Below are 17,879 nucleotides of genomic sequence, written 5' to 3'. Positions count from 1 at the left end.
CCTGGCGTGTCCCTCGCGAGCCTGCTTGGGCGGCCTCTGAGAAGCGGCTTCTTCCCCTTCCCGAGGCCAGACATGATCTATCACCGCCGCCTGCCGTCGTTCTGGGTCCCAGACGTGGGGCCTGGGAGTTGGTTGAAGTCTGACGGAGCTGGGTGGGGCTGACCGGATGAATGAGTGCGTGGGCTTGGCGGGACTGAGTGAATGAATGAGCGGGCACAGATCAGGGCCTGAGTGAGTAGATGGGGGGTGGAAGGGATTTAGTGGAGGGGGTGGGGAAGTGAAGGGGTCGGGGGCTCAGTTTGGCTGGGCTGAGCGGCTGGGGAAGGCGAGAGATACTGTGCTGGTCTGGGAAGGGGCCGGGTTCGTCTCCGGGGGTCACCCACCCCCAGTGCTATGACTGGAATGGCCTGAGACTGGCCGCGGCCATGGGTTCAAGTCGCTGCTCTGGGCAGAGCCCCCCCCCCCCTTTATTCCAGGGCATGGGGCGTCCCCCAGACAGCGGCTTGCAGGTGGCCAGGGCGGGCAGGGGTGGGGGCGGCCGCCCTCTGCCGGCTGCCGTGCTCCTGACCCTTCTCGCCGGCGCGGGTCAGGGGCACCGCGAGCCCCGCACAGATGGCCGGGACAGGCTGGCTTCTCGCGATCAGGTGGCCTGGGCGTCCGCAGAGACGCAGCCCTGCGCGGGGGCGCAAGCGAGCAGACGGCCGGCCCCAGGCCTCCGCCAGCAGACGCCGAGCTCGCCTCAGGGCCGCAGGGCTGCCAAGGGCATGGCGGGGGCACTGCTCCGGGAGGGGGGCCTCGCCCGTGGGGAGAGTGGGCAAGGTCAGGGCCAGCGCCGTGCTGGCCACCTTCCATCTCCTCCCGGTTCTGGAAAGATCCAGGTGACCAGGTCCCTGTGCCTGCGAATCTGCTTCCCAGAGAGCCCAGGCGGCCGCCGGAGCCCCGGGACCTGCTCAGAGCTCCGAGGGACCCCCCAGCTCTGACCCTCTGTGTCCACATGGTTTTGGTCACCCCCGGGGTGCAGGGGAGGAGCTGGGTGGGGTGAGGGAGGGGCCGGGCTTCAGGGAGACTCGGGGATCCCAGCCTGGTGCGCGAGGGACGTGAAGGGTGCGAGGCCTGGGGTGGGGGACCCCGACCTCTCCACTGGCGCCTCCCGTTTGTGAACAGAGAGCAGGAACCTCTAAGCGGCCCTTGGGGGCTCCCTCCTGCCTCCAGCGTGAGACCCTGAGCCCCGGTGCCCCCTGGGTCCTGGTGACCAAAATCCAGATTTGGAGGTGCCCGGGACACGGAGTCTCCAGTGGGCCGAGAGGGAGCGAGGGACCCGGGTTGTTCTGCTCCAGTGCTGATGGGTCCGTTCTGGGGTCGGGCTGGGTTGTGGGTTGGACAGTCTGCAGGGTCTGCCCCGAGCCCCCAGCAAGTGCCACGGGGTGGGGGGGGGCATCCAGACGAGGTGCCAGGAAGTCCTGAGTGGTGTCCTATAGAGGCAAGAAGGGGGGTAAGGTATACATGTGCGCGCGCACACACACAAATACACACACACACATACGGACGCACATGCATGCACAACATGTGTGCATATGTGCACAGGCACATACATGCACACACATACACAGGTACACACAAGCACAGGTACACACAAATGCACACATCTATCACACAAGCACGCACACGTGTGCAACGCACATGCATACATGCACACACGTGCACACACATGCACGCACACCCCACCCCACCGCCCTGCCTCGGCTTCCCCATGAGCGACTCGGGAGAGTCGGGTGTGTGCCGGGCTGTTGGGGCTGAGGCAGCACAGGCCACAGGGCACAGGCGAGAGACCCGAGGCCCCAGACGCCAAGTGGCCCCGGCCCCTCTGTCCCGGCCCAGTGTGGGTGGCGGGTTCGAGCCTGAGCTCTGGGGAGGGTCAGAGCCACGGGTCGGGTCCAGCAGGGTCCAGGAGCTGCTGTGGCCACGCAGCCCTCAGTGCCCCCCAGACCCCCGCCACGGGGTCCCTGGAGCCCCCGAGGCCGTCACCTCCCCCTGCCGGCCGCCTCCCTGGACTCGGCCTCTCACTGCACTCATTAGGCGCTGTAATGAGACAATTACTCTGGATCACCCTGGTTCAAGTTCAGCCCAATCAGTGCCCTCACGGCTGCCGCGACAGTGTGAGGCCTTGGCCCGCTCTGGGCCCCGGCACGGCCTGGTAGCCTGGGGGTGAGGGAGGCACATCGCCCCCGTTTTTAGCGAAGCACAAATCGGGCCTGAGAGCCAGCATAGGCCCTGCCCAGCTGCTGCCCCTGCTCCGCCCTCGGGGACACGCCAGCACAGAGAGGGCCAGCCGCCTGCCGGGGCCACACAGCAGTTGGGGCGGCCAGGAGCAGGGTCAGCTCGGCCCTATCCGCCCCCGCGGCCTCGGGTCCCAGTGGCGCTGCCGGGTGGGGGGCTGACTCCCTTCGCCGTCTCCCCCCACCCCTCCCACGCCGCCGCCGGCCGTGTCCCTGGGATCCCGGCTCCAGGATGGCACCGCCGCCCCCCAGCCCGGCCGTTCCGCGCCTCGCCAGCTGAGCACGCGCGGTTTGAAAGCTCCGAATGGGCCATTTCGGCTCGGAGTCCAGATGCACTTTTATATGCACACGGAGAAACTGCCTCGGCTCGGCTGGCGCTCGGGAAGTTTTTTAAATTAAAGGGGGGGCGGGCGGAGGGGGGACAAGTTTCCTGCACCTGGCCCTGCTCGGGGACGCGGCGAACAAAGCCCTCGGCCCGGGCTTGGGGACGCTGTGTCCCCCTTACCACCACCGAGGGCCTCAGACTCAGTCACCTCGGGGCCACAGCCCCACCTCCTCCCCGTTTCACAGGGGCGGAAACTGTGGCTTCGGGGGTCGATGCAGACCCCCGAGAGGCGGCTCCCGCTGGTTGGCCCCGTCCTGGGAAACGCCCCTGCCCACTGCTGCCTCCTGGGCGCTCGGTCACCCGCAGGGACCGTCTCCCAGCAAGGGGACGAAGGACCAGCAGGACTTGGGCCCTCCCCAACCCCCGTGACGGTCACCCCGCATGCAGGCCAGAGCTGTGGGTGGGCAGCGTCGAAGCCCCCCCGCCTGCCCAGGGGGCGCTAGACTTCCAGGGCCTCCAGACGGCCCTGCCCAGATTGGCCATTTGCGTCCGTCGTTCCTAGCACTGGGCAAAGTCCCGTCCCGCGGACACGGGCTCGGGGTTCGGGCAGGCCGATCTCCCTTGTGGGGGTATGCGGCCCCCACCCCCACCCTGCGCATCTGTGGGGTCAGGCCCCAGCCGAGGCTGGCAAGGGGGCAGCAGTAGCGTCTCCCCGAGTCGCCTGGTGACTCCTACAGGGGGCGGGGGGTGGGCCCGGCAAGAGCCGGAGGGGCCCAGGGCCACCCACCGGGCGGCAGTTCGGGAGCCGCTGGCGGTCACTGCGTGTCCACACCGTGCCACGGGCCGGCCACCCACCCACACACGCGCGCCACGTTCCCAGCGGGACGCAGCCAGCCCTCCCCGAGTCGCCCGGCCACCTGAGGGCCACCACTCACTCTGTCCCTGCCTGCCCCCTGCCCAGCGGGCCTTCAGCGCCCTGTGCCACAGCACCCACCTCTACGGCCGGAGGCTGGTGCTCGAGTGGGCCGACGCCGACGAGAGCCTGCAGGCGCTGCGGAGGAAGACGGCCGAGCACTTCCATGGTAAGAGCCCGCGGCCGGGACCCCCCCTCCCCCCTTCCGCCCCTCCCCTGCTCCCCAAGGCTCCCGGCCCTCTGTGCCTCCCGTTTCCGCCAAGAAACCCCATGGGCTCCCTGCCATGCCCCCCTTGTCCCCCCACTTCTTGTGTCCTGTTCCTCGTCTCTGCTCCCCAGGGCGCCCCTAGGTCTCGGGCCACTCAGCGTGGGCGGGTTCTGCGGGCAGACGGACGGGCTACTGGCACGCTGCCCTCCGGCCAGCCCTTCCCTGCCGCGATAAAGACCTGGCACGTTAGTGTGTAAAGGGCAGCGCTGGGCACTGCCGGCCCCTGGCAGACTGGCGGCCAGTGGCTCGGTGCCCGGGCCCCTCCCCGGCCTCACCTCTGCCAGGAAGGTACTCAGGGCTCGGGCCCCACGGCCTCAACAAAGGGCTCCCGCGGCCAGTGGGTCCCCGGTGAGAGATGGACGTTGTGGCCAGCGGTTGCGGCCAGCCTGCAGGCGCCTGTGTGCTCCGGGTACCAACCGTGGGGCAGCGGCTTCATGCCATGCAGGCAGGTGGGCACTCACCTCCCCGCCCCCACCCGTCTGCTCCCAGTCTTGGTCACAGGCACCAGGTGACTGTCCTCTGCCCAGCTTGACCCTTCGTGCCAGGGGCCATGTGCAGGCGGCCTCCGATGAGGAAACTGAGGCACGGGGGGGGGGGGGAGGGGGCGGTTGATGCAGGAGCCTCCGGCTGTCTGAGGGTGGAGGTGGGCTGGGGCACCTCCCTCCCCCTTCCTGAGTGTCCCGCCCTCCCTGCGCCCCTGGGCAGACTCCGGGCCACTTGCTGGGCTGTGCGGGCTGGACGGAGAGGCTCTCAGGGGGGACCCTCCCGCCTCCCCTGGGCTCCGGGGTGGGCGTCTGTGTGCGTCCTGGGTGCTGGGCTGCGGGCGGGTACTGTCAGGCCTGCGTGGGTGTCAGCAGCGGCTCAATGACTCCAGCCGCGGGATGTCCCTGGACGGTACAGCCCACACCCCCCTGCCCTGGGCACTGCCCTCCCACAGCGGCCCCCGGCCACCGCAGAGTCTCACAGCCCAGCCCCAGGCGCGCTGGGAAGGGGACCGCAGGGCCCAGCTGCCTCTGCCCTTCCTGCCTCCTCTCCCCTCCTCCCTGCCTTTTCTCTTTCCTCCTCCCTACAACCCCCCTTCCTTCCTCCCCTCTCGTCTCCCCTTCAGCCCCCCTCCCTTCCCCTCCCTCCCCTACCCCCCTCCCTCCCCTCCCCTGCCCAGCGGCCTTCTCATCTCAGCCCGGGCCCCAGGTGAAGTGCTCTATTCTTCCCCGAGCACCAGGAGGGAAGAAAGGAAAGCCCGGCCGGCTGCGTCCTTTTCTTCTAGAGCGTGTTACGAAGCAGCGGGGTCGCGCGGGAAGCTTTCAGGGCCTGGCAGGCGTGGCCAGCAGGCGGGCTGGAGAGGAGGCTGTTGCCGCCCGGGCCTCCGCGAGGCCGGGCACAGGGCTTTGACTTGGCCGGGAGCGCGGCCGTGCGTCGTGTCACTCCTGCTGCGGGGCTGATGGGCTGCGGCTCGCGGCACCTCTCCCCTCCGCGGGCGGGAACATGACCACAGACGCAAGCGGCATGGCCACTGGCGGGCAGGGCGGCCCCCGCCTGACCCCCTGCCGGCTCCCCTCTGCAGAGGCCCCGGGGCCCCACAGAACCACGCGTGGGGGAGAAAGGGGCCTGTGGGCATGTCCCTGGGCCTGGGTGGTTTCGTTTGTGTCTGTGGTTTTTGCTTTTGGGCCGCATCCAGTGATGCTCAGGACTTAACTCCTGGCCCTGCACTCAGGAATCACTCCTGGCGGTGCTCGGGGACCCTGTGGATGGCCGGGAATCGAACCCGGGTCAGCCGTGTGCCAAGCAAACACCCTTCTTGTTAGACTACTGCTCCAGCCCGCCAGCCGCTCTTTGTTCCGGATCCTGTGTGGCCGGGTGATGCTGAGGGGACGGAGGGTGTGTGGCCCGTGCGTCCTCGGGCCTTGGCGCATCCCCCGGCCCCCAGCATTGGTGGCCACCCCCCCCCCCATGCCCCTGTTTCTCAGTGCAGCCCCAGAGGCATCCCCGAACCAGAGCCTGCCAGAACCCCAGCCTTCCTGGGGACAGGCGGTGTCGCCTGCCTCTGGCCAGGCCTGAGCCTGATGGGGGGGAGGGTCCGAGGGTCTCGCACCTGCCCCACCCCCCAGAGGGGCCCCGAGGCCTGATCCCAGCGGGTCTTAGGGACTGTGGGAGTGGGGGGAGTGGGAGGCCAAGCCGGGGTGCTGGGGGTCCCTGACTCCCCCCGGAGGCCCAGTGAGGAGGTGAGATGCACGGGGGACCTTGCATGCAGCCCACGCGGGTTTGGTCGCCCCCCCCCCCCCGCACCCCTTCTAGTCCCCCGGGCCCCACCAGAAGTGACCCCTGAGCCACCCCCAGGTGTGGCCCCCAAACCAAACCCAGAACCCTTGCCCCCACACACACAAGCCACAGAGCCGGGGGAGGCCGTGGGCGTGTCTGCTGGGGGGGCGGTCGTCAGCAGTCCCCTGGGCGGGAAGCAGATGGCGCATGGTGTGTGCAGGCCGCACGTGAGGGGCCCCGGCAGAGAGAGACACCCAGCCTGCCCCTCCGTCCCCCACACGCCAGCCCCGGCAGGTAGGCCGCCTGCTCGGTGGAGGAAGCGTCACCACCCGGCTTCCAGAACTGGGGTCTGGGAGGCGCGGGAGCACGCGAGGGCCCAGAATTTACCATTCAGAAGAGCCCTCGGCCACGGAGCTCGAGGGCCCCACTTTGATCCCCGTTTGGGGGCCGCCTCGTCCCGCAGGAGGGCTGGGCGGGTGGCTCTCCCCAGCGGGCAGAGGGCAGCCCCCACGCTGAGCCGTGTGCCCTCTGGGGTGATGGAGTGAGCCCCCCAGGCCCCCGCGGCCCGAACCCCTGGGCGCGGCGGTGTGGAAACATTTCCTTGCGCCGGGCCGGTGCCCGGCGGCTCTCGGCGCGGTGCCCCCGGGGAGCGGCTCTCCGTGCGGGCGAGGTGTTGGCTCCCAATCCAGCTAAATCGTTATTGACTTGTGTTCTCTGCGTTCCGCAAACATTTCACTCAGCCCTCGCCGGCGAGGCCAGGGATCCCCGCTAGGGCTAACGGGGAAGCCAGCTGTGCCCGGCCGCCTCTCCGGCTCTTCCTCATCGATCACAGAATTAAGCTGACAGAAGGAGCCGCGGCCGCGCACGGGAGGGGCAGGGCCCGGGGGCCCCCGGGGCCGGGGATCGGGGCTGCCTGGAGGGTGGCCCTCCTCCGGGGTTGTGGCCGGCGGCGGGGGGCGGCCCGCGGGCAGGAGGAGCCCCGGCTGCTGGCGGAGGAGCAGCCGCGGCGGAGATGATGAATCTGCCGTGGGCGGGTGGGCCGGGAGACTCCGAGTCTCGCACCCCCTGGCCCCGTGGGGCGCTGAGGGGGCGCATGGGGCAGGGGAAGGGGCTTCACAGACAGGCGCGGCCCCCTGTGGTCACCCACCCCAGCGGCAGCTGTGTCCCCAGACGCGCTCCGAGGCCGAGCAGGCGTGTGGGAGCCCCGGCCCCCGCAGGTGCAGGGAGGAAGGAAGGGCCCGGGAGGAGGGTCCCCCTCGCCCGCCCTCCCGCCTCCCCTCCCAGGGCTAGAGCAAACAGGGAGCCCGAGCCCCAAAGCCCCGGGCTTACTAAGCCCACCGCCGCCAAATCCCCGTAATCCGCGAGCGTGTCCGCGCCCGCCGCCACCACACGCCCAGGACAGACGGGCCCAGAGCCGGCCCCCGGTGTCATCCCCCCCCCCACCTCTGTACACACTGTCCTGCTGTGCCCCCACCCGCAGGGATCCCCTCCCCTCCCCCCCGCATCCAGCCGGCCGCCACGGCTCTCTCACTCCCGGGTTTCTAGATGGTTCTGTGGGCTGAGGAAGTGACAGGTGCGGGCAGCTGGGCCGTGCCTGGTGGTGGGCACGGAGCTTGTGTCCCCCCTGAAGGATCAGCTGTGACCTGTCACGGGGTCGGCCACACCCCCACGACTTCCCCTCTGTCCCAAAACTGTTCCTGCCCCAGGAAGTGGGGGCGTGGTATCAGGCCCACGGCTGTGTGGGTTCAGGGGGGCTCGGCCACTCCCCTGGCAGCAGAGGGTCCTTCCCCAGAGCTGCAGGCCTGGGCTGGGGCACCCCCTCCCACTCCCCTTGGGCCACTGCTGCTGGGCCCGTTCGTTTGGGTTTTGGGGTCACCGGGCGGCGCTGCCAGCTGCTGCTCGTTGCTTGGGGCTCAAACCAGGTGGTGCCTGGGGGACCATGGGGGGGGGCAGGGAGTGAAGCCGGGACCCCCACCGGCAGACCCCCGGGCTCAGCCCCACCCTGCCAGCCCTTTCCAGAATGTGACTGGAGACTCGGAGGAGCCGGGCACTCCCTCTGCGTGTCCTTCCGTGTCCTTCCCCGAGGGCACCTGCCTGGTCCCCTGGGAACACGGGAGCCGCATGTCCCCTGCGTGTGGGCGGGGCTGTCCCGACCAGCCCCGGGGAGCAGGCTGCGTTGTCCTGCTTGGGTCCCAGGAGCTCCGGGTGTGTTTTCAGGTTCTGAGAGCGGGCAGGAGCCTGGCCGGCTGGCCGCTACAGAGCCTCTCTGGGCCCACGAGCCCTGCCTCGGACATCCAGCCTGCCGGGTCAGAGGAAGCCCAGGGCGGGCCCTGAGGAGCACGGGTGCCTGAGTGACCGTGACCACGGCCTGGTCCCACGCTCTGAAGCCCCACGGCGTGGCCAAGCCTTGGCACAGCGGGGAGGGCGTCTGCCTTGCTCGCAGCTAACTGGGATTCGCGCCCTGCCAGGCCAGATGGTCCCCAAGCACCGCCAGGGGGTGAGTCCCCAGTGCAGAGCCAGGAGTCGGCCCTGTGGCCCTGCACCCTGGGAGCTGGGTCACCTGGGTCACCCGTCCTCAGCCCCAGCGTTCAGCCTCCGAGACCAAACCCAAGATGCGGGCTTCTCTCTGGTCCTGCCTGCTCCGCACCTGACCTGCCCCCCCCATACACACACACAACACACACACACACTCGAAGGCTCACGTGCCCCTCCCAGCCGCCCGCCGGCGTCCTGCCTCCTGCCCGCGTCCTCTGCGCATGCGCGCGGGCCGGCGGTGCCACCAGCCAGGGCCGGGCGAGCCGGCGCGCCCTGGCACCCTGTCAAGGAATTAATTGAAAAATAAAATCATTAGGTGGGAACTCCAGAAATGCAAAACCGGCAGTTGGAGGGGGCCGGGGGTGGGGTGGGGAGCGGGGCAGGACTGGGGGGTTGTTGGGGCAGGCTGAGCTCTTTGTCAAGTTAATTTCTCGGGTATCGATGTTGGGTGACATTCACTTGTTGTTTATCTCCGGGCGCAGCTGTAAGACGGGAAGAAAATGCACAGCTTGTTCCGTTTATTTATCTTACACCTTTCTCCGCTCCCGCATTGTGTTTGTTTGGTGAAAACCCACCGAGGCTTTTGATGTCGGCAACGTGGGGCCTCGGCAGCTGCTCCCGGAGTGCGGGGCGCGGCCGGGCGGGGGCTGCGTGCGGGGCCTTGGCAGCCGCCCGGGGCGCGGGGGCCTGTTGGGACCCCCAGGGCGGGCCGGGACACAGGGTGACCGGCGGCTAGAGGGACCCGTGGTCCACGCACGCGCCCACCGCCTCCCCCGGCAGACGGCCTGCGTGTTCCCAGCCTTCACGCTGGGGGCCCCGAGGGCTGGGCTGGGGTCTCCGCTGGGCCTCGAGGAAGCAGAGTAGGGGCCGTTCACCTTCACCAAGCGCCCAGGGTGAGGCTCATGGCCCCGGCTGGCACGGTCCGGTCCCGGCTGGCACAGTCCAGTGGCCAGTCCCTTAGGGCCCGGCTCCTCCCCGGAGGCAGCCCCAGCCCTGTTTTCCGTTTGTTTCCTTCTCTATTTGGGGTTTCCGGGCCACCCGACAGTGCTCAGAGACAGCTCCTGGCAGGACTCAGGGCACCCTGCCAGGTGCCAGGGATCGAACCCAGGTGGGCTGCCTGTGAGGCTAGCACTTCGCCCAGGCCCTGTCTCTCCAGCCCTGTGCCCAGTTTCAGTTCTCCCCCACTGCCCCCAGAGGCAGCCCTGGATATTCCCCTCCCCGGCCTTGGACAGAGGAGGAAACTGAGGCACAGAGAGGGGTTAGCTCACCCCAGAGCGCCTGTGTTCCCTACATGCAGTTCCAAACACTGTGCAGTAGGGGGCGCTCGGGCTGCTGTTCCCCCTGTAGCCCGCCCCCTCTTGCTCCCCTCTGTTTTTGTTTCCTGCTGGAGTCCCACAGAGCAGAGCCAAGCTCCCTTCCCGGCGCCCCAAATCCAGCCGGCACTGGGGGACAGGGCCACTCTGCACCCAGGAAGGCAAGAGGAAGAGCCTTCTCTCCCAGGGGTGGGGGGGCGGGGGACAGGCGCTTGGTGCCACTGCATCCTGGCCGCGCCCAGGGGGCACTCCTGGGGGGCGGGGGGGTCTCTCTGAGCTGGGGTCTGGGACCTGGGTGCGAGGGAGATGGCTGTCTGGTGAAGGACAGTGTCCTCCGAGCCCTGCGACCCAGGGTCAGTGGTTCAGGGACGCTGCATCCGGCTTCCCTGGGGTGGGGGCGGGGCGTGGAGGGTTAGGCTCCACGTTTGGCGGCCCCGGGGCCCTTCGTGTGTGAAGTGGGGAGCTGGGGTTTGCGTTACCTCTCTGCCACCCCAGTCTGCTTGTCTAGGATTAGGCGCTTGTCCCCAGGGCTCGGGGCTGAGTCTCCGTCCCCTCCAGCACCTCAGAGAGAGAGAGAGAACTCCTCTGCAGCCTTCAAAGCCCCAAGCCAATGACCCCTGTGCCCCAGAGCCGCCTCTGGCCGTCCTTCTGTTTGGCTGCCTCCGGGGCCCCGGGGTATCCCCGCACCCCTGACACGTACACATTCCGCTGGGAGGAGCCCAAGCCCCCACTCAGCCGTGGCCCTGCTCCCCCTCCCCTTCCTGCCCTTTCTCTGGGTGGGGGGTGGCACCCGGGACTCGCCCCCAGCCCCCCTCTCGGCTCTCCCCTGCCCGCGCCCCTCCCGGGCCCCCTTCCCTCTCTCCCTTCTCCTGGGTGTCCTTTGCCCGCCGGCGCGGCCCTCCCCGCCTCCCCACCGCCCTCACCCGCCTCCCAACCCTCTCGGCTGTTCTTTTCTCCTCTCCCGCCATCTGCGCACCCGCAGAGCCCCCGAAGAAAAAGCGGTCTGTGGTGTTGGACGAGATCCTGGAGCAGCTGGAAGACAGTGAACACGAGAGCGAAGAGCCCGGCCTTCAGCTGCAGCCTGGCGCCGGGCGGGTAGGTGCCCCGGGGCAAGGGTCCCCGGGTCGGGAGCCCCAGCCTGGGCCTTGCCACCTCCCGGGCCTTCCAGGGCGCTGGGCAAGGGCTGGGCGTGGAAGGCCGGTTCCAGAAGCTTCTGTCCTGCTCTACCTCACAGGCCTGCTGAGCTGCTGACCACCCCAGCATGTCCGTCCGAAGGACCCCGCGCGGCCTGCACGTGGGACCACGCCCCTGCTATGCTCGGCCAGGGACCCCTGCCCCGGACCCATCTCTGCGCTGGGCCCCCGACTTGTCACTCACGGGAGGATGAGCCGTGCCCTGCCCGGTGCCCCTCCAGACTCAGGGTGCCTGCGAACCCCACTCCAGCCTGGAGCGGGGCCTCCCCCGTGAAGGGGGTGGGGAGGAAGGAGGAACTGGAGCCAGCCCGGACACAGCGTCTCCCGTCCCGTGGGGATGCTGAATGCGTCCGTTCAGTAAAGATGGGACAGCCTGACCCGACACAGGCGCGGGGCCGAGTCTTGTCTCTGCGTGTGGGGGGTGCAGGCGCCCAGCGTTCAGACGGGAGGCCGTGCAGGGTCATCGTTTTCTGGGGTTCCTCCTGGGCCCTCACTGTACCCCGAGAAGTCGCAGGAACGAGACAGGCCCAGCGGCTGGAACGGGGAGGACGTTTGCCTTGCACACAGCCAACCCAGGTTCGATTCCCAGCATCCCATACGGTCCCCCAAGCACCGCCAGGAGTGATTCCTGAGTGCAGAGCCAGGAGAAAGCCCTGAGCATCGCTGGGTGTGAGCCAAAAAGCAAAGAAAAAAAGACAGGCCCAGAATGAGGGGCTCCCGGGGGCACGTGCACTCTGCTTCCCGCAGCCTGTCCTCGGGGTCACCTGCATCCTGTACCTGAACTTCTGTGCCACCGAGGGCGGCCTGGGGGGGGCAAGGAGTCCTGGCAGGGGACCCTGAGCCTGGGGCCGGGCCTTCCTCTTCCCATCTTCCATCCCCTGGAAGAACGATGCTGGCAACACCCTGTGGCGCAGAACCCCCCCAAGTCCCTGTTGCAACCCCCAACCCCCTCCCATCACATGTGCGGCCCCCACTAGGGCGTTGGGGAGGAGGCCCCTGGGATCGTGTGGTCAGGTCTGAGTCACTGCAGCCGGAACATTCTGGAAGGGGCTCCAGTGGTACATGTGAGCCAATGGGACGTGGGGCGGGGGAAGGAGTGGGGGAGACTGGGGGGAAGTGGGGATCCCCTTCGGATCCCACACCCCCTAGCCTTGTCTCGTGGGTGGGCGCTGCGGGGGAGGGGTCCTTTCTCCCACTTCCGGCCGACCCCTCCAGCCAGGGCCCCCCAGCAGCCCTAAACCAGGGGCGTCCCCAGGCTGGCATCCTTGGGCACAGGGCACAAGGGGGCTGGTGGCCGCTCCGCTGGACTCAGGCTTGCGGTGGCTGTTTGGGGGCGGGGGGAGGCACCAAGGGACCCCCTGCCAGCGGGGTTGTGATCAGGCTGTCGGGCAGCTGAGGGTGGGGGTCTCAGCGGGGTCTGGGGTGCTGCCCCGCCCCCTGGGCGCTGAGCGGTTCACAGGCAGGGACTGGCGTGGCCTTCTCGGAACAGGGTGAGCGAGCCCAGGGACCACTGGGGTCACCGCGCGTTAGGGGTGAGGCCGGCCCTGCCCCACCCCTGGGTGCCAAGGCGGGACCTGGCGGCGTCCTGCGGCGTCCGGGCGGGCCACAGGGCCTGCGCTCTGCTCGCTCTGCGGCATCCGGTGGATTAGAGCGAGCTGGCGTGCGGGCTTTGGAGAACAGTCGGCCGGGTTTCAGCATCTAATTCAATTTGTTCTGCCGAGATGGAGGAAGGGGATGGGTGCCAGTCAGACGGCGGAGAGCGGCCCGGGAGGCGCGGCGGAAATGCAGATGTCCCTGGAAACGGCTCTAAAGGCCTTGGGTGCCCCCACCCCGCCCCGCGTGGAAGCACCCGGCCTCACAGGGGCCAGGCTCCAGGCGGGGTGAACCCCAGCTCCCCTGGGACCCCTCACCTGCTCGAGACATTTGGTCCCCACCTCCCACCTCTGCACTGTGCATCATCCCATCCCGTACCGGAGTGCTGGGAGGAGCCTGGGCTTGCTCTCGTCACCCCTGCACAGGCAATACCCTCTTCTCACCCCTGCACAGGAAGAGTCCTCCCTCCCCTTCACAGGCAACATTCTCCTGCACAAGAAACACCCTCCTCCCTCAACCCTACATAGGTAACATTTTCACCCCTGCACAGGTAACATCCTCCTCACCCCTGCGCAGGAAGCACCCTCCTCCCTCACCCCTGCGCAGGAAGCACCCTCCTCCCTCACCCCTGCGCAGGAAGCACCCTCCTCCCTCACCCCTGCGCAGGAAGCACCCTCCTCCCTCACCCCTGCGCAGGAAGCACCCTCCTCCCTCACCCCTGCGCAGGAAGCACCCTCCTCCCTCACCCCTGCGCAGGAAGCACCCTCCTCCCTCACCCCTGCGCAGGAAGCACCCTCCTCCCTCACCCCTGAGCAGGAAGCACCCTCCTCCCTCACCCCTGCGCAGGAAGCACCCTCCTCCCTCACCCCTGCGCAGGAAGCACCTTCCTCCACCCCTGCATAGATAACACATTCCTCATCCCTGTACAGGAGCACCCTCCCTTCCTCACACAGGAAGCACAAATAACAATCCCCTCGCCCCTGCACAGATAACACCCTCTTTTCGCCTCTGCAGAGGTAACTCCTTCGCCCCTGTACAGGCAGCATTCTCCTCGCCCTTGCATAGGAACCCCTCCTCCCTCGGCCCTGCACAGGAGACCTCTCGGACCTTCGAGGTGGGCTGTGCTTCTCACCTGGGCCCCGATTCACACCTGGGGGGAGGCCTGGAGGAGCCTCCTGCTCGAGTCTGCAGGCAGCCAGGCCCAAGGGGTCCTGCCCAGCACCTTTCTCCGTGAACGCACACAGGATCATGGGTGCTGGGGATCAGGCTCAGGCCGGTTCCGTGCAAGGATGCGCCTGAACCTTGGTACTATCTCCCGGCCGCTCTCTCCTCCAGTGACAACGCGGAGCTTAAGGTCTTGGCGCAGGCGTGGGGGACCCCCAGGCACCCCGAGCTCTGGGCTTGTCTCCAGGCAGCGACGGAGTTGCCTCCTGCCAACGAGGCCTCTTCTGTGGGGTGAGGGCCCAAGGGACCCTCCCTGAGGAGGTGGCCGGTGAGTAGAGCGGGTGGGGAAAGATGGGGGGGAGGGGGTGGCCGGGGCTGCTCGCGTGGGACGCAGGCGCACCTGCTGGGGAGGGGAGCAGACAGGTGCGGTTCCCGGCCCGTGTAGTGGGGGTGGGGGCGCCCCTGTGACACTACAGTTGGGGGCCAGGAGGAAAAAATGAGTGTTTCCCCCGAGACCTTTTTCGTGCGAGAAGCTGGGGGTGCCCGTGGGCTGTGAGCGGAGCTGGGAGCCGGGGCACCCGGAGGTCGGGGGAGAGGGTGAGACCAAGGTGTGATGGGAAATGTCAGATTCTCTGAAGCAAGGTGGGGTGACGGGGGGTGGTCAGCCCCGTGCAGACCCAGCCCAGTCGTTGTAAGCTCAGTCTGAAGAACCTTCTAGATCCAGTTTCTTCTGGGCCCTAGACTCCTTCCACACAGTACTCATGCAGAATTGCTGCAAAAAAAAACAGCAGGAGGGGGGCCCGGAGTGATAGCACAGTGGGTAGGGCGTTTGTCTTGCACGCAGCCGACCCGAGTTCGAGTCCCAGCGTCCCATATGGTCCCCCAAGCACTGCCAGGAGTAATTCCTGAGTGCATGAACCTGTGCATCGCTGGGTGTGACCCAAAAAAAGAAAAAAAAAACCACACAGGAGGGGTCTCATCAGGACTGGGTGGCCATTGGGGGCCAGGTCTTGAGCCATCATCCTCTCACTTCCCTCCACACCGGAGAGCTTGGGGGAAAAAATAAAACCCTGATCTAGACGTGCCTCCCAAGGGCAGGATGGAGAGTTCCCGCTCTACGGAGGTGGTTCTCGGTGGCCCACAAACCTGTTTTTTAGTTGGAGTTTTATTTTTCAGGAGCGTGGGGGTGCATGGCTAGCCCAGACAACCGTAAAGGGTCACCTCTCCCATCATCCCAAAGGCTCCCGAGGCAATCAAGTGGGTTGGCCTCCAGGGACGGAGGGAAAACGCAATAAAACACGAGTGGGAACGAGGAGCATGAAAGACCCAAGGCGGGCTCTGGCCAACCACACGCCCGGGGGCCGCGCTTGACACCCCTAACCCTGCCCCCCGCCCCAGTCTGTGAAAATAAAGTTTTATCAGCAGTACAAGGCCCAGCGCTGCTGGAAGCACTGTCCCACCTCAGTTCAGGGCCAGTGTCCACTCAGTGCCTGAACCCCCTTTTGCTCCACACACACGCACGCGCGCACACACACACACACACACACACACTCCAAGCTGCCTCTGGGCCTTGCCAGGGCCGTCCTCCCTGCCAGCCCCCCAGTGGCCAGCACTGCCCAGGGGTAGCTTCAGGAGTGGACCCTGCCACAACTGCCGTGACCCAGGCCAGCCCCTGCCTGGCCTCCAGGCCTCAGTTTCCTCAGCCATCCCCAGTGGTGCCAGCTCCCAGGGGGTCAGGAGTGAGCGGGCTTCAGCTCTGCACGCTGTCCATGTTACTGCCTGTCCCTGCGGGCCCCTGCCCTCGCCCCCATCATCCTCGGACACCGTGTCTTTGGGCGCCGCCCCCAGCCTCCTTACCAGACCCCTGTCCCCAGAAGGACACTCTGGAAGGCATCTACGGGGGTGCTGACCTGTCCCTGGCGGAGTGGCACCTGCTTCTCTGGGACGATCCGCCACCTCCCCTCACCTGGGTCCCCAAAACCTTCCCTGCCACAGTATGGCTGCCCGCGTGCGTGTGTCTGCCTGACCCTGCAGGACTCCACGCCCAGGACATGACAGCAACGTCACACTGAGAGTGCTGACACTGACCTGAAACTGGCCAGAATGACACTGACCTGACATTGACCAGAGTGACACTGACCAGCGACACTGACCCGAGACCGGCCAGAGCCTTATGGTGGGCTCTATAGCTGGTCAGTCTGAGACCACTCCCGGCCCCTTGGCTTTGGGGATGAAAGCATCACCCCTCCATCCGAGAAGGGCAGAGTCCCTGCGACGGTGCTCAGGGAGCACTGGGACCCAGGGTGGGAGTTGGGGCCCAGCTGCCTCCCAGGTTCCAACTCAGGGGTGTGACTGCCCAGCCCCCCAGGATTTTCTGGCCCTCGGGACACTGGCCTCTTTCACTCCACCCTGTGAGGGTCCAGCCAGCCACTTGGACAAATCCCCAGTGGGCACCGGGCGGCCCCAGAGGCGAGGAGCACCAATGAGATGCAGCCCCGTCATCACCTGGGCAGCCTGGTAAGGGTGAGGGACCATCCCTGCCGTGATCCCTCCCGTTGGCAGGACACCCCTGGGCCTGGACGCTGCCCACTGGCCCCACGGGCTCTCACCTCAATGGCCCCGTCAGGGCCAGCGTGAGCCTCCTTCAGGTGTGGACGTGCGGGGCAGGACAGTCCCCGTGCACACATATAGACTCTGCTGACTGGTGTCCCCCTCGGGGACGGCCTGAGGTCCCACATGCCCACCTGCATCTTTGGCGCTGGGGGGGCTCTCACCAACCCAACTCCGTGAACAGGACACGTGAGGTCTGTGGCCGCTGGCCGGGGGACCTGGTGCAGCCACGCACAGCCCCGGGCGTGTGGTCAGGTGGTCCTGCGACCTCCATCCTGGTGGGGACCGCAGGCGACTGTCCAGACGAGAGGCCCCGCTATGACCGTGACAGTCACGGGGCCACTGTGCCTCCGTCCTCCGCCCTGGACACTCCTAGTCTATGCTAGCCCCGAAACAGACGCGAGGGTCCCCGAGAATTCACGGGCTGTTCCGGGGGACGCTGGGCAAGGTGGGTGCCGGGGGATAAGGGGGGCTCTGGGGCCTGGGGGAGCCCCGAGAAGGGGCGGGAATAGGGCTCCATGGACTAAGAATCCCCCCGGGACCCGCCAAGCTGAGCCAGAGTCTGGAGGTGCCGGCGGCTCGCTGTGGGCTCTCGGGCTTCGGCTTCGTCTCAGCGTGGATTCCCAGCCCCCCGCTTGGCCCTGCACCCAGGAATCGGGGGCACATGGTACCGACCAGCTGGCACCTCGTTGTTTTGGGGTTCAGGGCTGGGCAGAAGCAGCTCTGCCCAGATTGACGTCTGCTGAGGTTCTTGACAACAGAGCCAGCGGCTTCCAGCCTCATCTGATGGGGGGACAGCCGGGCGGGTCTCGGGGGCGTGTTGAGGGGGTCCCTGGGACCCTTGAGCTGAGCCCACGCCCGGGGGGGAGTTTCACCCGCCCCGCGCTCCTCCTCAGTTTGAGCCTGAAACTGCAGCCAAGTCGCCCCAAAGAGCAAGAGACGTGCCCAGCCTCTTGGGGGTGAGGGGGCTTGGGGTTCCGACGACCCAGAGGACCCCAGGGCGTTGGCCCCACGGGGGTCCCTGCAGCCACACTGTGTCTGAGAGGCCCAGCCAGAGGGACAGGGGCCGCAGAGGGGGCGGGGCCTCCTGGGGTGCTGGGGTGGGGGGAGCGGCTGTCCGCAGGGGGTGGGGCCGGCCAGAGCCGGGGGACACCCCCGCCCCCGTCCCCAACTCCAGTCCCCCGTGGCGGGGGGCCCTGCGCGCAGCCGCCTCCCCGAGGCTGCAGTTGGGGCTGGCTGAGGCTGGGCCCGCTCATGAATATCAATCAGGCCTGGTAATTCACAGTAAGTGGGATCCAGATTGACTAATAAGCAAGGCTTTCACCCCAAACTGGGTCCTCGCGGAGAGCGGCGGTGGCGGGCAGGTGTGGGCACGATGTGACTGGAATTGGAACGCGGTGGGGTGGCGCAGGCACACGGGCGGGGAGGGC

General features: G+C 67.7%; 1 protein-coding gene across 1 annotated transcript in view; it reads left to right on the top strand.

The window, feature by feature from the left end:
- The window catches only part of RBM19 (RNA binding motif protein 19), a 37,456-nt gene extending 26,106 nt beyond the window's left edge, over positions 1 to 11,350 (top strand). Inside the window, exons 23-25 of the mRNA XM_056107997.1 lie at positions 3,563 to 3,683; positions 10,872 to 10,984; positions 11,124 to 11,350. Coding sequence (XP_055963972.1) covers positions 3,563 to 3,683; positions 10,872 to 10,984; positions 11,124 to 11,132 — 243 coding nt within the window. The 3' untranslated portion in view covers positions 11,133 to 11,350. The remainder of the gene's footprint in view (positions 1 to 3,562; positions 3,684 to 10,871; positions 10,985 to 11,123) is intronic.
- Positions 11,351 to 17,879: the final 6,529 nt, after the last annotated feature.

Source organism: Sorex fumeus, unplaced genomic scaffold (assembly GCF_029834395.1).
Source record: "Sorex fumeus unplaced genomic scaffold, SorFum_2.1 ptg000189l, whole genome shotgun sequence".
Taxonomy (NCBI): Eukaryota; Metazoa; Chordata; class Mammalia; order Eulipotyphla; family Soricidae; genus Sorex; species Sorex fumeus.
This window is presented reverse-complemented; position numbering and strand designations above follow the sequence as displayed.